This window comes from Mytilus edulis, chromosome 8, assembly GCF_963676685.1.
Source record: "Mytilus edulis chromosome 8, xbMytEdul2.2, whole genome shotgun sequence".
Taxonomy (NCBI): domain Eukaryota; kingdom Metazoa; phylum Mollusca; class Bivalvia; order Mytilida; family Mytilidae; genus Mytilus; species Mytilus edulis.
Genome location: NC_092351.1, coordinates 12,089,290 through 12,108,530, shown reverse-complemented (window position 1 = coordinate 12,108,530; position 19,241 = coordinate 12,089,290). Strand labels below are relative to the sequence as shown.

Below are 19,241 nucleotides of genomic sequence, written 5' to 3'. Positions count from 1 at the left end.
CAGGATTATAATTTAATAAGCCAGACGCGCGTTTCGTCTACATAAGACTCAACAGTGACGCTCATTTCAAAACAGCTTAAAAGGCCAAACAAGTACAAAGTAGAAGAGCATTAAGGACCCAAAATTCCAAAAAATTGTGTCAAATACGGCTAAGGTAATCTACTCCTGGGATAAGAAAATCCTTAGTTTTTCGAAAAATTCAGAGTTTTGTAAACAGGAAATTTATAAAATATCTATGAAACTATTTTCTTTGGTAACAGTCTATGGAAGAAGTGAATCGATATAAACGTTTCTTATATCAACGAGTGATATTGTCTCATATCAACGAGTTGCATTGTGGGAAATTTCAGACGAATGTTAGCATTTGTTGAAGAAAGGCATATTTCTCGGTATAAAGTAATGACTCTTTTCTTAAAACAGGGTGATATTTAACACGACATACGTTTGCTGTATAATTTCCATGAATTATTTTATATTATAACAGACAAGGTGTATTTGTACAAGAAAATTGAATTGTTGAATAAATGAAACATAAATGTACGATTTATCATTTGTAGATGTTCACATTCAATAAATATCATGTAGCAAATCCAGTGGAATGAAATTGAGATGAATTCAATTGTTTGCTAAGCCAAAATCACATATAAGTCAAAGATACTTCTATATTTAATTATTTCAATGCGATGTTTGTCTTATATAATAGCGATGTGTTTTAAATATCAAAAATTTATGAATGCGATACTTTTCTAATATAACTGCTATAGTTTTCTAATATAAAATGAATACGATAACACGTCACAATGCATGTCAAGAAAACCGCAAATATAATTCACCAACTTAGATCATGACCGGTTTAATGTTTGAGGATCAATATCGCCAGAATTTAGTACCTGTAACAAAATTGACTCTTACATGAACTTATTATTTCGAAAATGTAAAATTATATAAATTAACATATAACAACAAACCAGAGTATTCTGATTTGTATCACTATACAATGTAATAGTTATTACAACGATGTTGAATTGCCTGTCATTTATTTACCATTTACACTCAGCAAAAATATATCTCGGTACATTGACCTCACTTTCAGGTAATATCAGGTTAATTAAAGAATCAAGTTTAAGGCAAAGCATAACAAACAAGCAATTTATGTGGAATTAACGGCCACAGTTCACTTTGAATGACGAGGTCTGACAAGATAACAGAATGCCGACATGATTGATTTAACTGACAAATCTGTGCACCATTGGTAGCAATGGATGCTATAGTTCCTCCAGGTTAAATCCTAAAGAGAACGAGGGCCATGATCCCCAAATACGTCGGGTCTTATTCGCATCACCCCCTGGTTTCAGGGGAGTAAAGATTAACAATTTAACAATTTCTAGATCATAAAACAGTTAAGCTCGAACTGGTACCAATTCAGAACCGGCCACTCAGGGTAGACATGAGATGGTTTCAACAGAACTTCCTGCGGTAACGCAGGAAAGTAAAAAACTAATAAGATCCAACGTACAATACAGGAACGGATCATGACCCCTTAATCTTACCAGACCCCGCCAAACAACCTTTTACTGTAATATTTTAATACCATATAATGAAAACAATTATAGTATTATTGGATATATAAACTCTGAAAGTTCATAACAAAAATTTAAAGTTCTATATATATATATGTGTTCCAGGTGGATAAACTAAAATCATACTGATTGTTCCAATCACATTTGCTGGTGGTCCGAGACCACAATTATTTCGTAGTGCATTTCTTTTAGAATATAAATGAAAATAAAAAAAATCCCACCTGCGCTTTCTCAAACAAATTTTTACAGTGTGTTGTACTACTTTTGGGACAAATTATATCAAAATTATAGAAAACTTCATCGGCTCTAACTCAAAATATGGACAATTTTATGTTTAGGGCGTCTTGAAATCTTTTGACAGCTTCCGAAGTGCTATTTTTTAACCTTTTTCAGCTGGACCAAATCACTACTTTCCTTTAAAACTCTGGACCCAAATTTTTTTACAGTGTAATTTCTTCCCCCTCCTTGTAATTTGAGGCATTAAACATGGAGAAATAAATTTGGAAGGGGTATAAAAATTAATGGCAAGTAACCCACTGTCAACACTAGGGACTATATTCGTGACAACGAAAATCAAGGGACGACAATTGTGGTCTTGGACCTGGTGGCTGATTGTCCTGGTAAAACTGTACAACACTCACTCGAATATTTAGAATACGATAGTTCTCAAAAGTTTGTTCAGCAAGCAATTCCATCGGCTTAGTCTAGTCATCTTTATTTTTTCCAACAACGTATTAAGTATCAGGCTTCTCTCTGAACAGCCTGAAAAATGAATAAAACAGCAGCAGACACAAGTAATTGTTGGTAGAGTGTGAGGGGAGGTGGGTGGGTTTTGAAACTTTCTCTTATCCAGAGTGGCTAGTTCAACTGTGAGGCTGAAGTCACGTGATGTTTATAAGCCGGAAGCGAGATGCGGATCCGAATGATAAACTATGTCATTTAAGGAAAATAAATATATTAATCAAATCTCTTTCATTAAATTGGTTTATCTTATAAGTGATAAACCTTATTATTTTCTAAGACAAGTGGTTGTGACCATCCACAATAACTTACGGTCATCCGGTGTTCAGTATTCTAGTACTATTTTTCCATTCTTAACTTTATTCAATTTTCAGAGGCCTTGCAAATAAACTTCTTCCTTTTGGCCCGAGAACACAGTTATTTCGTAGTGCATTTCTTTCAAACAATAAATTCAAATTAAAAGAAATCGCACATGCTCTCTCAAAAAGATTTTTATAGTGTAGTGTACTACTGGTGGAACAAATTATATCAAAATTATAGAAACAATTCTGTGTTAAGGGGGTGTAAAATTCAGTTTGACAGCTTCATACGTAATAAAATTTGTCCTTTTTTGACTGGACCAAATCACTTCTAAATTTAAAGATTCAGCACTCAAATGACGTTTTTGGAGGACTGGAAAGCAATTATTTATGAGAGGAAATTTTAAAGATTTATAAATAAAACAAAATGGTGTATGAGTTCGAATGAGACAACTTTTCATCAAAGTAATAATTTGTTTAAAGTAAACCATTATAGATTAAAGTACGGAGCCTTAACTCAAAGCTAACACCACGATATATAGAACCCAAAAAATTACTAGTGTTAAACTAAACCATTCAAACAGGAAAACCAACCGTCTAATTTGTATAAAAAAACGAGATTCAAAAGTACAGGTCAGATTTTGTCGAATCAATCTGAACGAGGACAGTATGATTCATCTTTGGAACAAGTTAGTTTCATTGTTACCAAAAAAAAAAAGTTTTCCATGCGTGCGTTTGGATAATATCGGATATATATTATTTCGATACGTTCATTACAAAATTTGCTAGATGTTATATATGTGAACAATAATTTTGATTTTTAGCCATTTTACGACGACATTATTTATAAAACCCTTATTTGATTAGTTTTGCTTCCAAAACCAATTGAGAAATTTGAAAGATGTTATCAAAACCAATTTGAATTTGAGTATTGGTCTAAAAACTGATTATTTACATACAATACTACTGAGAAGTAAAATCACAAAAATATTGAACTCCGAGGAAAATTCAAAACAGAAAGTCCCTTATCAAATGGCAGAATCAAATGATAAAACACACCAAACGAATGACAATAACTGTCATATTTCTGACTTGGTACTGGCATTTCAAATTTCGAAAATGGTGGATTGAACCTGGTTGTATAGCGCTAAGCCTCTCCCGTGTATGACAGTTTCATCAAATTATGTTCTATTTACAACGATGCGTGAACAAAACAAACATAAAAGGTAAAATTGTAAAAAAGAAAATTGGTACAGCAGTCTAATAATAATACTAATAAGTACTAATATTGATATAACAAAAACACTGCTATGATATTTTAAAAGTATCGCATTGATATTAGAATAATAGCATTTGTTTATTTATGTATATAAGAAAAATACAGCACATTAGATTTTACACGGACATAAACTTTTGCTTTTAACTAACTTGTGAATGCATATTTAGACGCAATTGTTGTTTATATTTGAGAATTAAGTTTTAAAGTTCGTATTTTCTTAATTTTCCGTTGCCGAAAACAACATTTGCCGCAAGGAATGTCTGCATATTTACAATTGATATTAACCAATATCGCTATGTGATATAAGAAACGTTTTAATCAGTTCGCTTCTTCCATAGACTGGGTAAGCTAAGAATAGTGAAACTTAAATTGCTGAATTGTGATTTTATGGAAGGCATATTAATTCGAAATTCCCAGAAATTATCATTTGGGAATTTTCAAAGGTATTCTAAACAATCTGTCACGTGCAAATTCTATTTTAAAGGTAAGATCTAATATGAATGTACTTATATATGTACATAATTAATATATTTCTTCCTTGTACAAGAAGTTAACTCTTGTAAGTATAAAATGGCCATTATGTTTTGTTTATAGCTTTTGCAAGTCATATGATTATTTTCAGTATATACTGTCAAAAAATACATCTCTGCACTGCACCATTACAAAGGCTCAGTGTGTGAATGTTTGAATTCAAAGAAACCAGACGTAAACGTATTATGGATCAAACAATATGAAAAAACATGTCTGGTACAGACATTTTGTTATAAATAGGTCTGAACTGAAAAGTCAATCTAATTAAAATATAGATCTCTGAAATCAGAGATCTATATTTTAATTAGATTGATTAAAAGTCTGGCACATATAATTATAATATATAACCTATTTAAAAAATCTAGCATAAGTAAAAATAACAGTACATATAAACACTTATTTATTGACAAATTCATATACTAGTAGTGAGTGTGTGATATTTGGTTTCGTATAGATGAGCTAAGGTCTTAATCGAGTTTACATAATAAAGAAAGATAGGAAAACAATTAATAAAATTTAACGTTTTAAAGAGAAAAGTTAGTTAAAATAAAGAAAGTTTTTGTCTGAGAAGACAAATGCCCCCGCTCAAGCTTACTGATAATAAGTGTAATGAGACGGATAAAGACAGACGGATGGGCGGACGTTTGGACAGGCGGACGGAAGGCGGTGAAGCGTAACACTTAATGCCCTATTTGCGGTGCGATGGGGTTACAAAAATAAAGGATAAAGGATAATGGGATGAAAACGTATAAGGAATAACTAAAATGAAATAATTAGATTATGCAATATTGATAACGGATAGTCTGGTACAGAAATGTACGATATACAGAAGGAATAAATCATATAATTATGGATAATTTCAGAAATTAAATAATTGTCATGAGAATTGTATATCATATGGTGGTACAACATGGTCAACTACACATAAATTTAGCCACACCCAAGTACTAAACAGCCTTCTTTCCAACGGTCTCAAAGAATTCACATCAACAAGTCTTGAATGTTACTGGCACAATAATACAAAATTGATCGAATTAAATGGTGATACAGTATGGTCCTCTACTTATGATGGCAAACAATCCTACCAAATATGGTAGCTTTCTGTAAACGGTTTTCAAGGATTCGAGTTCATGAATTGTTATTCTTGCAATACTCCATTAATAATCAAATTTTAACAGTATTCTTTTGTTTATGCTTTGACAAAGTCCATCACAATGAAACCAGTTTGTATTTTGTTATAATTGTATTTTGTCAAAGTCCCATAACTCCCGTAAATATTTTTAGATCAAATTGGCATTATAATATTCAACTACACATGATGTCAAACAATCTTACCAAGTATTAGAGCTTTCTCTAAAAACTGGCTACATGGAGTTGAGATCACAAGACGTTATTGTCACAATTCTAGAATAAAAATGGCGATACAATATGGTCAGTAATTCATGGTAGCAAACAATCCTACCCGGTCAGAGAGTTTTTGACTTAACGACTCAGATAATTTCCATTTACATGGTGTCGTTCACAGTAATTAAAACAAATGGTCAAATTCCAATATATCGTAAAAGTTGTCAAAAGAAATAGATAACATAGCATGGTCAGAAGAATACGACGACACATTATCCATTGTTAACCTAAAGAAGTATGACATTTATGTTCAAACGGTCTCTGAGTATTGCTATGTTTCGGCCAGACGGAGAATAATTGTATAACTCGCGTCAACACGAGTGGGAAACAATAATTTCCAACCCATAATGTATCTGTATAAACAATACAATGGTTTCCAATCTCAAACTTTAAGCAAATATACGGTTAAAACTTTGTTCAAAATGGTGAAAAAAATCATAAAATAATGTTATCTATTGTTTCTCATGACTATTTTTCATATAATTAGATTTGTAAACATAGAATAAGATAATTTAAAGGCTATGTTTATCGCTTATTGATTGATAATGTAAACAACAAATAGTAGTCTACAGTAAAATCTAATTTAACGACCATATTTTTAATTTCCTTCCTTGTGTCAAAATCGGGTTTCAAGTTTGAAGATTTGGGTAAGCATAAGAATATTCATAAAATCTTGCTTATGAGGTTTGTCTTTCTTTATTAATGTTAAATTAGGGTCGTGGTTTGAAATTTATTCCTATAATAAGATATATTATATACTCACATGCCTTCTAGCAAATTCAAATGCAGATCAAGCCGTAGTAAACGTTAATATTTGATTGACAATTTCATTGTGCATGGGGTTATACGTCAATGAGACAGAACCAAAAACAATACAAAAGCATCAGACTGTACATAATAGGGATTGGGGTACGTATTGAAATGATGAGGACCTGTTTGTAAGTATACTACTTGTATTTTTCTCCATCTGATGAGTTAAGCCTTTTTCAACTGATTTTTATAGTTCGTTCTTATGTTGTACTGTTATACCACTGTCCCAGGATAGGGGAGGGTTGGGATCCCGCTAACATGTTTAACCCCGCCACATTATTTATGTATGTGCCTGTCCCAAGTCAGGAGCCTGTAATTCAGTGGTTGTCGTTTGTTTATGTGTTACATTTTTGTTTTTCGTTCATTTTTTTACATAAATAAGGCCGTTAGTTTTTTCGTTTGAATTGTTTTACATTGTTTTATCGGGGCCTATTATAGCTGACTATGCGGTATGGGCTTTGTTCATTGTTGAAGGCCGTACGGTGACCTATAGTTGTTAATGTGTGTGTCATTTTGGTCTTTTGTGGATAGTTGTCTCATTGGCAATCATACCACATCTTCTGTTTTATACCTAGTCAACAAAAGAAAGTAACGATACAAGGCAATGTATTTTCCATATCAGATGAAGTTACATACAAAGTACCAAGGTTAATATTAAAAGTGTTATTTTCATATCAAAACCATTCGTATCATGCGAGTTTTGTTAACAGTATTTTCATGGAAAAGTCGTTTACCAGCACCGAGTTTCAAATACACGATTTTTTTGTCTTTTTTCTCTCTCTCAAAAACCATATTTTCACTCATAAATTTAAAAATCTGTGTTGGAACTATAAAAACTGTAAACTTAAATATGGTCTGACTAAAACTTTGAAGGCCTTTGCAGATATTTGAATACTTAATTCTCATCTTCGAAATTAAGTACCGACTTTTGTCATCAATTTCCGCAAAAAAAAATGACCTCCGTGTTCAATTAATTTTCATTGGACAAACAGTTTTTCTTATTTCTTATATTTTATGACAAATTGGAGTTCAAAATTATGTATCGTTACTTTTGTTGACGATTAAACTTATTTTTGTCATTAATTTTCTTTATGTAAACCTGAAAATACAACATCTCTCTTTATAAAGTCATTATGACACTCTCAGTGTAATCGATTAAATAATTTACAAAGCACAGCAATTTAGAGACATAATTTGCTTCTTTTTTTTACATATTGTGAGGGACGGAGTATGCACCAAAATGCAAACTTCATACTTTTCTTTATATAAAAAAAAGGTCATGTTCAGGTTTTTTCCTGTAAAGATAAAAGTGAAGTAACAAAATAATAAACTCTGAGGAAAATTTGAAACGGAAAGTCCGTTATCAAATGGCATAATCAAAAGCACAAACACATGAAACGAATGGATAACAACTGTCATATTCATGATTTTGTACAGGCATTTTTTTTTATGTGGAAAATGGTTTTATAGCTAGCTAAACTTCTCACCTGTACAACAGTCGCATATAATTTTATTCAATCGATAACGATGTGCGAACAAAACAAAAAACACACGTGCACACAATAAGCAAACATTTCAAAACGAGGTTTACAGCAGTCAACACCGTTTCATATTCCTAGTAACTATAAAAACAAACGAATATGTCAACAAAGAAACACAAAAAGGCATTTAGACAAAGACAAGAATACAAACTTAACCACAGCACAATTAAACAATGACGGGATGTACAAGTACCGAGCCATGTCAAAGGGATATGTCCAAAGAAAAAAACAAAAACAACAAAAACATCGAACTCCGAGGAAAATTCCAAAAGGATGAAAAATAATAGGTATGCAGTTTAACATTTTGAAAAACCATTAGTTTTATTTATCAAAATAGCTCAGTAAATGAGAGACCTTTTGGACAAGAAAAATCTAAGAGATCAAGCAATGTTTGACCTATAACATCTAAATAAAGACAACAACAGTAAATCGATGCTCATAAGTCATAAACCGACTGAGAGAAAATAAATTGACTAAAGAAGTATAGATTAATATTTCGAGTACGACTGCATGGGTATGACAAAGTTTTTTTTCGGTGACGATAATAAAGGTTACAAAATGTAATACGTTTTCTAAACAATGATTAAAATATCAATGATCGCATACTACGAATGACAGAATAGTCTCGAGGGTATTTCAGTGTAACATCACTAACGTGATTATTAGAAAAAAATAATTCTAACCATGGATTTGTCTGCAAAGACTTGCAAACATATTAGACTTATAATATACACAGACCACGTTCAGAACAGTAAGGCTGCTTTTCTGTTTATGAAGAACTTTGATATCATTTAATCTGTTTAGCTATGTTGTTAGGATCTATGTATACTAGCATTATTTTTCAAATTGATAAACTTTAATTGAAATGTGAAGACAGGGTGTGATTGTAACATCTTTCAAGTGTTTTATAAATTAATTTCAGATTATAGTAAAATATCAACATGGCTGCTGCCGAGGAGGAGAAACCTCCCTTGCTAGTGGTAGCTATGGACTTCGGTACTACATTTTCTGGTTATGCGTTTGCTACACTGGATGACTACAAAACTAATCCATTATCAATATCAACTTATACTTGGGCTACTGGATCTCAAACTGGAATGTCCCTGAAAACTCCAACCTGTATTCTGTTTGATTCTGATGAAAATTTTGTCGCATTCGGAAAAGATGCCGAGGACAAGTATACTGAGCTTGCACACGAAAACAACCATAAAGGATGGCACTACTTTCGAAGATTTAAAATGGATTTGTATAAAACTGGGCCGCAGGTAATTTTTAGTTAAAAGTATCAAACACTTGGTTCAATTCTCGAAAAAGAGAAGCGAAAGATACCAAAGAGTTTTACAAACTCATTATCGAAAACAACTAAAAACGCCATGACAAAAAATGGCCAAAAGAAAATTAATTGTACAAAACACATTACATAGAAAACTAAATAACGAGCAACGGATTGCCATTGGAGCAGTGTACAGAAAAGGGCTATCTCTCGGATTTAAGAATTTGTTTGCAAGTTGCTTCAAGAAAACAAATTGAATAGGGTTAAAAGAATTTATATACATATATTTTTTTCATATTTCCTGAGACACATATGGTTGACATTCAACTACACAAACACCAAGACCATATTCACGGTTGGTCATCGTGGAAACAAAGAAGTTTATAAATGGACATACTCATTTCATGACATCACGAGTTAAATTCCCATACACGACAGGCGAAATAGTTCAGTAAGCGCGGATTATTATTGTATGGCCAATTAATAATTTAAGAAACATTTAAAATAGAAAAAACTTTGTCTTTTGCGTACAAGTTCAACTAACCAACTCAAGTCATTACGACTAAACATAGTTTGTTAGTGAGCCAGATAAGTTGATTCATCAATAAACTCCCAAAATAATTGTATAACTGCAGGAAATGCCAAGGGATCTTAAAATTAAAGACGATCAAGGCAGGTCTATGTCAGCCATGATAGTGTTTGCAGAGAGTATAAAGTTCCTTAGAAATCATATGATGGGTGTATGGGCCAAGAGAGATATGCAAAAAGTATTTAAAACAGATGAGATCCAATGGGTTTTAACAGTTCCCGCTATTTGGAGTGATGCAGCTAAACAATTCATGCGAGAGTCTGCTATAAAGGTAGTGCATTGTCTAGTACATTGAATACTAATCGTAGTAGAATTGGAATCTAGTTTTACTTTTAGAACGAATAAGGAATTAAAATACACATATATGTTCACTTCTTCAGAGGGAAAATATTGCACTTATTTTTATTCAACAAATTACGTTAATCAAATATTATATGAAAATTTTCCTAATATGCATGTTGCAAACCGAAATTGACCATTGCCATGTTAAGTTTTGCCAGTGGTCAGTCTACACCAGTAATTAAACTCATCATAGGTACCAGGAAAAATATACATACTCAAAATTTAATCGTACGCGTATTTCAATCGATGTTGTCGGTTAATGTCTCACTTCTGTTGTTTCGCAGAGTATTCATAAAGTGATTTTTATGTTGTATATCAGTTGCAGTTTGAGCAGACATGTGAATCAACAATCGGTTAGTAAAATAACAAGGGTCCATTGAATGTGGTTGTGGTGTGTTTTAATACAATCCTTATCGACGCTAACTTTTTGTATGATGAAGGAATCATAAGACACACAGGGTTAATAACTCATGTTCAGTGTTAATAAATACAAATCTAAAATGTTAATATGTGAGTATTTATGTACATGTATTTTATCACGAACAACTGTGCAAAATTTCAAAAAGGTACACGTTGCACATTTGCAAAAATCATTATTTTTTATGTTTCTGACATTTATGATTTGACAGAGTTTTCATTTTAATAAATAATAATTTCAGGGAGGTATACGCAATACTCAGTTAATTTTAGCATTGGAACCCGAAGCTGCTTCTATATACTGCAAATATATACCTAACGAACTAACAGTTACAGATGGACAAACTACAATAGATGCACTGTCACCAGGGACAAAATACCTTATACTGGATGCAGGGGGTGAGTTTCCTTTATAACGCAAACTAAAAATGAAGCTATGAGTCTTTGATAGAGAAAGGCGAAAGATGCCAGATGGACATTCAAACTCATAAGTTGAAAAAAAACTGACAACATCATAACGAAAACAAAATTAAAATAAAAACAAACAATAGAACACAAAACACAACATAGAAAATTAAAGAATGAGCTACACGAACCTCGCGAAAAAAGGGGTGATATCAGATGCTCCGGAAGGGTAAACAGATCCTGCTCTACATGTGGCACTCGTTGATAACCATTGAAGCTAAAAAAGGAAATAACAAAATGTTGTAAATACATAGCTTTCTGCATAAAAAAAATCCTCACAGTGATAGGCACATGTGTATAGTATCGTTCTCTTTATTTAGATCGTTTAGTTATGCTTCTTCTAGTCATATGTTCTTCTGGTTACCAGTAATACAGAGTTCAAGAAGCTAAAAGTAAAGACAGAAACATATACTTATTTTGATTGTTTTGGCGACTATATTGATAAAAAAATAACTAACTGGATATAATTTTTTTTTAAATAAACTAAGAATTGGATATTATTCAATAAATTTTGATTTACGGAAAGGGTGTGGAAAATACTATACAGCCAGTCGTATGGATTCGAAATACTATGAATATGATACAATACTTAGTAATTTTATTATCACAATTCATTGTAATGTAAAAGTACTTTATTATTCTTTTTGTGTTTGTGTGTACATATTTCAATATTTGTTTATATCAGGTGGGACCATAGATATTACAGTACAAGAGGTTCAAGAGGGTGAATCTATTAAACAACTGTACATGGCCAATGGTGGCGACTGGGGTGGTACGAAAGTCGACCTGGCCTTCGAAAAACTTTTGGAGGAATTTGCAGGAAAGCCTGCTTTACAGAAATTTCGACAAGAAAATAAATCTGGTCACTTAGATTTACAACGTGAATTTGAAATAAAGAAAAGAACAATTAAATCTGGTCAGACCAGTAAGACTACAATAAGAGTGCCTGTGTCCTTAAAGGATGCTTACACGGCTGTTTCCGGTAAGGAACTGCAGAGTACAAATGTAGCAAAACTAGAGAGAGATAAACTGCGTCTGGCACCAGACACGGCCACTGACCTGTTTGCAGAACCATGTGCCTACATTGTATCACATCTTCAGAAGATTTTTGATGACCCAAAAGTAAAAGGAACCGACACCATTCTTATGGTGGGGGGATTTTCTGAATCACCTTTACTACAACATGCAGTCAAGAAAGCATTTCCATCCAAAACCATTATCATCCCACCAGATGCAGGTCTAGCTGTACTTAAGGGAGCAGTCCAGTTTGGTTTTGACCAAACGGTTATCTCAACCAGGGTGTGTAAAGTGACATACGGCATAGCAAGTAGCAGTCCTTTTGATGAAGGGAAAGACCCGGAAGATAAAAAGTTTATTGATGAGGATGGTGATGTCTTGTGCAGAGGTCGATTTAGTAAGCACGTAGAAATCAGACAATCTGTGAGAATCGATGAGGAGATTAAAGAACAAATCTATTCACCGGTTTCTTCCGATCAGACATCAATGGCAGTTGATGTATGGACGTCTACAAACAAAAATCCGAGATACACAGATGAAAGGGGTTGTAGTCTTCACGGTAAAATTTCTGTCGAACTTCCTGATTCAAAACTAGGCGTTTGTCGGGATGTTGGTGTTAAAATGATTTTTGGTAAGACGGAACTAGAAGTGAAAGCCATTGTTAAGCATACAGGGAAAAGCACTGCTGCCAAATTTGACTTCCTACGCTAATTCATTTAATGTACAACACAAACTATGGTTTAAACTACCGTGGCAATGTTTTTTTTTTGTTTCTTTAAAATAAGTATAATTTTGTAGAATATATGTGTTTTGTTGAAATAAATTGTCTTCTTTAATTTCAATTTACTTCTTTGCAATTTTAAAAACTGGAGGACAGCCTCCTATACATTCAAGTGCTAATCGAATATAAAACTTATTTTCTAAACGCATAACAATTAAATTAATAAAAAGGTATGTTATCGGATAAAGATGCATAATTGGAACAATATCAAATAAAAATTTAAGTTTCCAATGTGTTGTTTTGTGTAACATGCAGGGCTTACGGACATAAAAATTATTAGCATAAAAAAATCAAAATGAAGTGGTATGATTGCCAATGAGACAACTTGCCATAAAAGTTTAAATGAAGTATATGTAAGCAATTATAGGCAACCGTATGACCTTCTACAAAGCGAAAAACCCATACCGCATATAACAACATAGAGTTAACATGTTTGTGAGCACGCACACTCCTCTAACCTGGGTGTAACAGCAAACCGTAAAAAGCAATGAAATTGGTTTAAGTAAAAAAAAACGATACGTGGCACAAATCAGCTAATCTAAAAACAAGACGTAAAACATCGGATTTAATGTTTTGCGCAAAATTTTGCACATGTATTGCGAATCGAGTACAGTTTTTATTGCCGAGCTTTCGCGATAAACTGACGTTGGAGTAACAAAGTGCCTATTTCTGTATTGGTCCAGGTAAATGTTAGATGTTAACTGTACTTTTCCTGAGTCCCGAATACAACTGATGGAGAAGAAATACATATCCAAAAGGGAATAACAAAATATCATCTTATTGACACATGCTATTACTTATTAGTTTAAACAATATTTATTCAGATAAATCAACATTAAACATATTATACAATGAAATAATTTTAAGGATTCAGAAACAAGCAATTTGCTTTTACAATATTGAAGGTATATTTTTCACGTCATGTTATATCCCTCCCGAAAAGTATCACAGAATCTAGCCTTTTCAGATATAAGATTTCCTTGCATTAGCAAGTATTTTCAAATTCAAATTCAAACATTTTTTTTTAGATAAAACACCTAATCTGCAAATTTTATTTTTCTTGCCTAGCCGGGATTCGAACTCGTGCTATAGGGATGTAGAGATAACACCGCCCGAACTGTGCACAGCGTTCTAGACCATGCACTCGACAACCTAGATGGAACTTAAAATTCAGTTTTTCGGTGGCCTAGTTGTACCTTCCCGCGTTAGTAGAACATATGAGTTGTAACACAGTACACGATATGTAAGGCATGAAGTGGAATTTATTCCAGATTAGCTATTTAAATTATTATTATTATTATTATTACAAGGCATTTTTATAGCGCAATAATAGTTATCAAAGGTACCAGGATTATAATTGTGTACGTCAGACGCGCGTTTCGTCTACATAAGACTCATCAGTGACGCTCATATCAAAATAATTATAAAGCCAAACAAGTGCAAAGTTGAAGAGCATTAAGGATCCAAAATTCCATAAAGTGGTGCCAAATACGGCTAAGGTAATCTATGCCTGGGATAAGAAAATCCTTAGTTTTTCGTAAAATTCAAAGTTTTGTAAACAGGAAATTTATAAAAAAAATTACCACACTATTGATATTCATGTCAACACCGAAATGTTGACTACTGGGCTGGTGATACCCTCGGGGACGAAACGTCCACCAGCAGTGGCATCGACCTAGTGGTGTAAATAGTTATCAAAGGTACCAGGATTATAATTTTGTACGCCAGACGCGTAAAACTACAATTACTCTAAGCGCTTTATATGTTAAAAAAAACGTACACAAGTTCGTACATACACGAAATTTCAAAGTTAAAAATATACCAAAATATATATGTTTAAAAGCATACAGCATCAAATCAACTATAAAAAGCTTTAGACTCCAGCAACTTGATTAAAAATGACTTAAAAGAATTATTAATGAATAAGTAAAAAACTTGAAAACTTAAATACTCCAGCTTGTAAAAAAAAATAAAAATAAAAATGTTAAATCAAAATATACAGAAACACATAAAATCAGACTAAAATGTACAAAATATTAGAAATCAACATCATTCAAATACAACCAATCAGAGTTCCAGGTCTTAACTTATGAGCGATCCACAAATGCAACTTTGAATATACGCGTCTTTAGTCCTTTCTTCAATAGTTCTAGCGATTGTTCATTTCGAAGATTTGTTGGAAGGCTATTCCACAGAATCCCGGCCGCCACATCGAACCTCCGTTCACCATACATTTTGGTCCGTTCATTTTTTGGCATCTCAATTAAAGAAGCATTTTCAGATCGTAACGATCGTGCTGGTTTGTAAAAATGTATTAGTTCACTCAGATACGAAGGTGCAAGTCCATGCAAGGCTCTCAATGCTTAACGCAACAGTTTGTACTGGCATCGGAATTTAAATGGTAGCCAATGAAGAGTCATAAGTGTTGGAGTTATATGTTCAAACTTCTTTTTTGCGGGTCACTAGTCTGGCAGCTGTGTTCTGAACACGTTGAAGTTTGGATAGACTCAAGGCATTCACACCATACATCAAAGCATTACCGTAATCTAGTCGCGACGTTACAAGAGAGCATATAAGAGTTTTGCAAGGGTCCTCCGTTATATATGATCAAATCCGTCCTATGTTATGAATCTGATGGAAACAGGATTTGGTAATTGCATTTGTCTGTTGCTGCATGCTGAGGGTTTGATCGAGAAAAACTCCAAGATTTCGAACACAGGTAGATTCACTTAGTATAAAATTATCTGTCGCAAAGAATGGTGAGATGCTTGCTTACTTAATTATGTTGCCTCTTGGTGGAGCATAGGCCACTAACGATATTTCTCCACCTTGTTCTGTTCTTTTCTAGCCTCTCCAGATCGTGCAGCTTGTAACCTTCTTTCTCCATCTCGGCTGCAACATTCCTTCTCCAGGTGTATCTTGGTCTGCCCCTGCTACGCTTTCCTTGTGGGTTCCACTGTAAGGCTTGCCTTGTAATGTTAGTTTTTGGCTTCCTCAGTGTGTGTCCTATCCATCGTCATTTTCTCTTTTTTAACTCTTCATCAACTGGGAATTGGTTGGTCTTTTCCCAAAGATCTTGTTTGATATCTTCTCAGGCCATCTGATATTAAGGATGCGCCTGAGGCAGTTGTTAATGAAGACATAAAGTTTATTAAGCAGGTTTTTTGTTGTTTTCCAAGTCTCAGTTCCATATAAGAGTATGGTTTTTACGTTTGAATTAAACAAGCGTATTTTGGTCTTAAGCGTGATATTTCGTGCTTTCCAGATTGACCCCATCATGTTAAATGCAGTTCTGGCTTTGCCAATTCTGATCTTTCCATCTTTATCTGAGCCGCCAAGATTATCCACTACGCTTCCAAGGTATGTAAAGGATTCCACTTCTTCTAATGCTTGGGTGTTAACCATCAGACTTGCTTGGGACTTTGTGTTTGGCTTTAACACTTTGGTCTTGTTATGATTGATGGAAAGGCCCGTTTCTGCTGCTCTCTTTTCAACCTGCTCTAGTTTGTCCTGCATTTGTTGGTGGTTGTGGGATAGCAATGCAATGTCATCGGCAAAGTCTAGGTCATCCAGCTGAGTGAACATGGTCCATTGGATGCCATTTTGTCTGCCATCTGCCAACTGACAGGACGAATAGCACAGGTGAAAGGAGACAGCCTTGTCTTACCCCAGTTGTTATATCAAAGGCCTCTGTTAATTGACCTTCATCTATAATCTTACTCGGCATTCCTGTATAGGTGTTTCTGATGATGGTAATAATTTTTTTCAGGAATGCCATAGTGTCTTATTAACTGCCACAACACATCTCTATCTAAGCTGTCAAAATCTTTGGCAAAGTCGACAAAAACGGAATAGAGTGATGAATTGAACTCTTGTGATTGTTCGAGGATGATACGTAAGGTTGCTATTTGGTCTGCACATGATCGGTTTTGTCTAAATCCAGATTGGTTGTCACAAAGCTTTTCATCTATTGCATTTTTGAGTCGGTTTAACATAACTATTTAAAACTTTCCCTTGAACTGATAGTAGCATTATTCCTCTATAGTTGTCACAAATGCTTAAATTGCCCTTCTTTGAAAGCTTTACCATGTGTCCTTCTTTCCATTCTAGCGGGACCTCTTCTTCTTCCCAGATCTTTCCAAACAGCTCATATAGCATTTGAGTTGATGTTTCAATGTCTGCTTTCAGTGCCTCTGCAGGTATGTTGTCAGGACCTGGAGCTTTGTTGTTCTTTATCATTTTTATGGCTTTCTTTATTTCTCCTGTTAATGGTCTTTTACACTCCACTGCCAAAAGCTCTTCCGAGGGTGAGATGTCAGCTTTTCTTACAGGTGGGTCCTGGTTTAGCACACCCTTGAAATGCTCAACCCATCTTTTCGTTTGGTCTTCATGAGTGTTAAGTGTTTTCCCTTCTTTGCTTTTGACTGGTCTACCTTTCTGGTATTTACCAATTAGCAGTTTTATGTTGTCATACAGACCTTTGATATTGTTTGCTCTGGCTGCTTCTTCTGCTTCTGCTGTCAGTTTGTCTACAAATGCCTTCTTATCTCTCCTTGCACTGTTCCTGACATCATTGTTAGCTATAGTATACTCTCTTCAGGCTGATTGTTTTGCTGATCTTGTTTTGCTGTTGTTCAGGATATTTTTTTATATTTTTCCTTTTTTCTACTTTTACAAGTGTTTCTGGCGTTATCCATTCCTGATGTTTCCTATGTTTTAAACCAACTGATGTTTCGCAAACGTCGTGAAAGCTTTTTAATCTCTTGCCAGTGATCTTCTATTGAAATTACTTCCTCTGCTGCATTCTGAAATGTTGACAAGCGATTTTTGGCTCTATCGGGAATTCTGATTTCTTTGTTTTGTTTTCCAACATTGATATGTAAAATCGTTTTCCTGTTGATTCAATAATTTGGTGTTTCTTCAGCTTCAATTTGGCTTTAGCTACAATAAGGTGGTGGTCAGTGGCAGCGTCAGCTCCTCTTTTAACTCGGACATCTTGTAAACTTCTCCTAAACTTCTTGGAGATGCAGACATGATCTATTTGGTTTTCAGTGTTCATGTCTGGAGATACCCATGTTGCTAGATGACATTTTTTGTGTGAGAAAACTGTTCCACCGATGACCAGATTGTGATTTGCACAGTGGTTGGCAAAGAGCTCTCCATTCTCATTCATTTCTCCTAGCCCATGTCTTCCTATTACTTGTTCATAACCGGTGTTGTCGCTTCCTACTTTAGCATTTAGGTCTCCCATTAAGATTGTGATGTCTTTGGAGCTACATTTCCTTGTGATTTCTACCAGCAATTGATAGAATTCTTCCTTGATATTGTCCTCTGCGCCATTTGTAGGGGCATAGCATTGGATGATGTTTAATGATATCCTTTTATTTGTGGTCTTGAATTTTGCCATGATGATTCTTGCACTTATTGGCTCCCATCCAATTAATGTTTTCTGAGCTTCTTTTGACAGCATAATGGCAACTCCTTCAGAATGTTGACCGTTCTCCTCCATATGTGAAGAGTATATAATCATTTCTCCTGATGTTAGTTTTGATTGTCCTGCATCATTCCATCTTGCTTCCGCTATTCCTAGTATGCCTATTTCATATGCCTTCATTTCATTGGCGATTGCTTGCACTTTTCCTGAAATGTACATAGATCTCACATTCCATGTTTCTATCTTTGTTGCGGATTTAGAGTTCAGAAGTCTCAGTTGTGTAGCTTCCTTTCGGTTTTGGCCATCCAACGTCATTCTCCTTCTATGTAAAGGTCTTCTTTCTCTTTCATCCAAGGTTTGTAAATTTTCGTTTCGTGTTTCTGTAATCCGTTTTAACCTCTAAGCGGGGGATTGGCCTACCTAAAGGTTCCAGGTGGTTTTGTAAAGGCATCTGGAATGTAGCCTTCCCCATACGGGTCACTGGCCGGTGGGGCATTGTTTGTCCTCATACGCCCTTTGCCGTTGTCGATTAGCAGCAATCTTCCGCCGGGGCAGTGATCTCCCCACTATTTGTCCAATAGCTGGAGTGGTTGTCTTGAAAGGACTAACGGGTACCACAAACCGGGATTAGAAATCAGAGTTTTCCTTCTCCTAGACAGTCTGCCTTCATAGGCTCACGAGACCCATCTTCCCGTCGCCCTTGTAGTTATGCCTGAGGCCTTTCGGTGCTCAGTATCC

The 19,241-nt window shown here is 34.3% G+C and overlaps 2 protein-coding genes across 3 annotated transcripts; one reads left to right on the top strand and one right to left on the bottom strand.

Annotated features, from left to right (window-relative positions):
* The first annotated feature begins 4,379 nt into the window (after positions 1–4,379).
* On the top strand, positions 4,380–13,000 carry LOC139484802 (heat shock 70 kDa protein 12A-like). Of its 2 annotated transcripts, none has more exons than XM_071268771.1 (5): positions 4,380–4,472; positions 9,108–9,450; positions 10,094–10,318; positions 11,049–11,205; positions 11,957–13,000. In XM_071268771.1, the coding sequence occupies exons 2-5, from the start codon at positions 9,127–9,129 to the stop codon at positions 12,997–12,999; spliced, it is 1,749 nt and encodes a 582-aa protein (XP_071124872.1). In that variant the 5' UTR covers positions 4,380–4,472; positions 9,108–9,126; the 3' UTR covers position 13,000. The 2 variants fall into 2 exon arrangements, with proteins under 2 accessions (XP_071124872.1, XP_071124873.1); XM_071268772.1 differs by lacking the exon at positions 4,380–4,472 and adding an exon at positions 6,417–6,481.
* Positions 13,001–15,845: 2,845 nt separating this feature from the next.
* LOC139483947 (uncharacterized) lies at positions 15,846–18,818 on the bottom strand. The gene is made up of 4 exons (XM_071267671.1): positions 17,860–18,818; positions 17,156–17,627; positions 16,341–16,690; positions 15,846–16,038 (listed from the first exon to the last, which is right to left on the bottom strand). The coding sequence occupies exons 1-4, from the start codon at positions 18,816–18,818 to the stop codon at positions 15,846–15,848; spliced, it is 1,974 nt and encodes a 657-aa protein (XP_071123772.1).
* Positions 18,819–19,241: the final 423 nt, after the last annotated feature.

Excerpts from the sequence above, each read along its gene's own strand:
- LOC139484802 (XM_071268771.1), top strand. The coding sequence starts at position 9,127 with ATGGCTGCTGCCGAGGAGGAGAAACCTCCCTTGCTAGTGGTAGCTATG. Across the intron at positions 10,319-11,048 it reads TGCGAGAGTCTGCTATAAAG|GGAGGTATACGCAATACTCA; the intron begins GTAGTGCATTGT and ends TAATAATTTCAG. Across the intron at positions 11,206-11,956 it reads CCTTATACTGGATGCAGGGG|GTGGGACCATAGATATTACA; the intron begins GTGAGTTTCCTT and ends TGTTTATATCAG.
- LOC139483947 (XM_071267671.1), bottom strand. The coding sequence starts at position 18,818 with ATGACGTTGGATGGCCAAAACCGAAAGGAAGCTACACAACTGAGACTT. Across the intron at positions 17,628-17,859 it reads TTCAGAATGCAGCAGAGGAA|TGCAAGGAGAGATAAGAAGG; the intron begins GTAATTTCAATA and ends TGTCAGGAACAG. Across the intron at positions 16,039-16,340 it reads ACTGCATTTAACATGATGGG|GCAAGCCTTACAGTGGAACC; the intron begins GTCAATCTGGAA and ends TAACATTACAAG.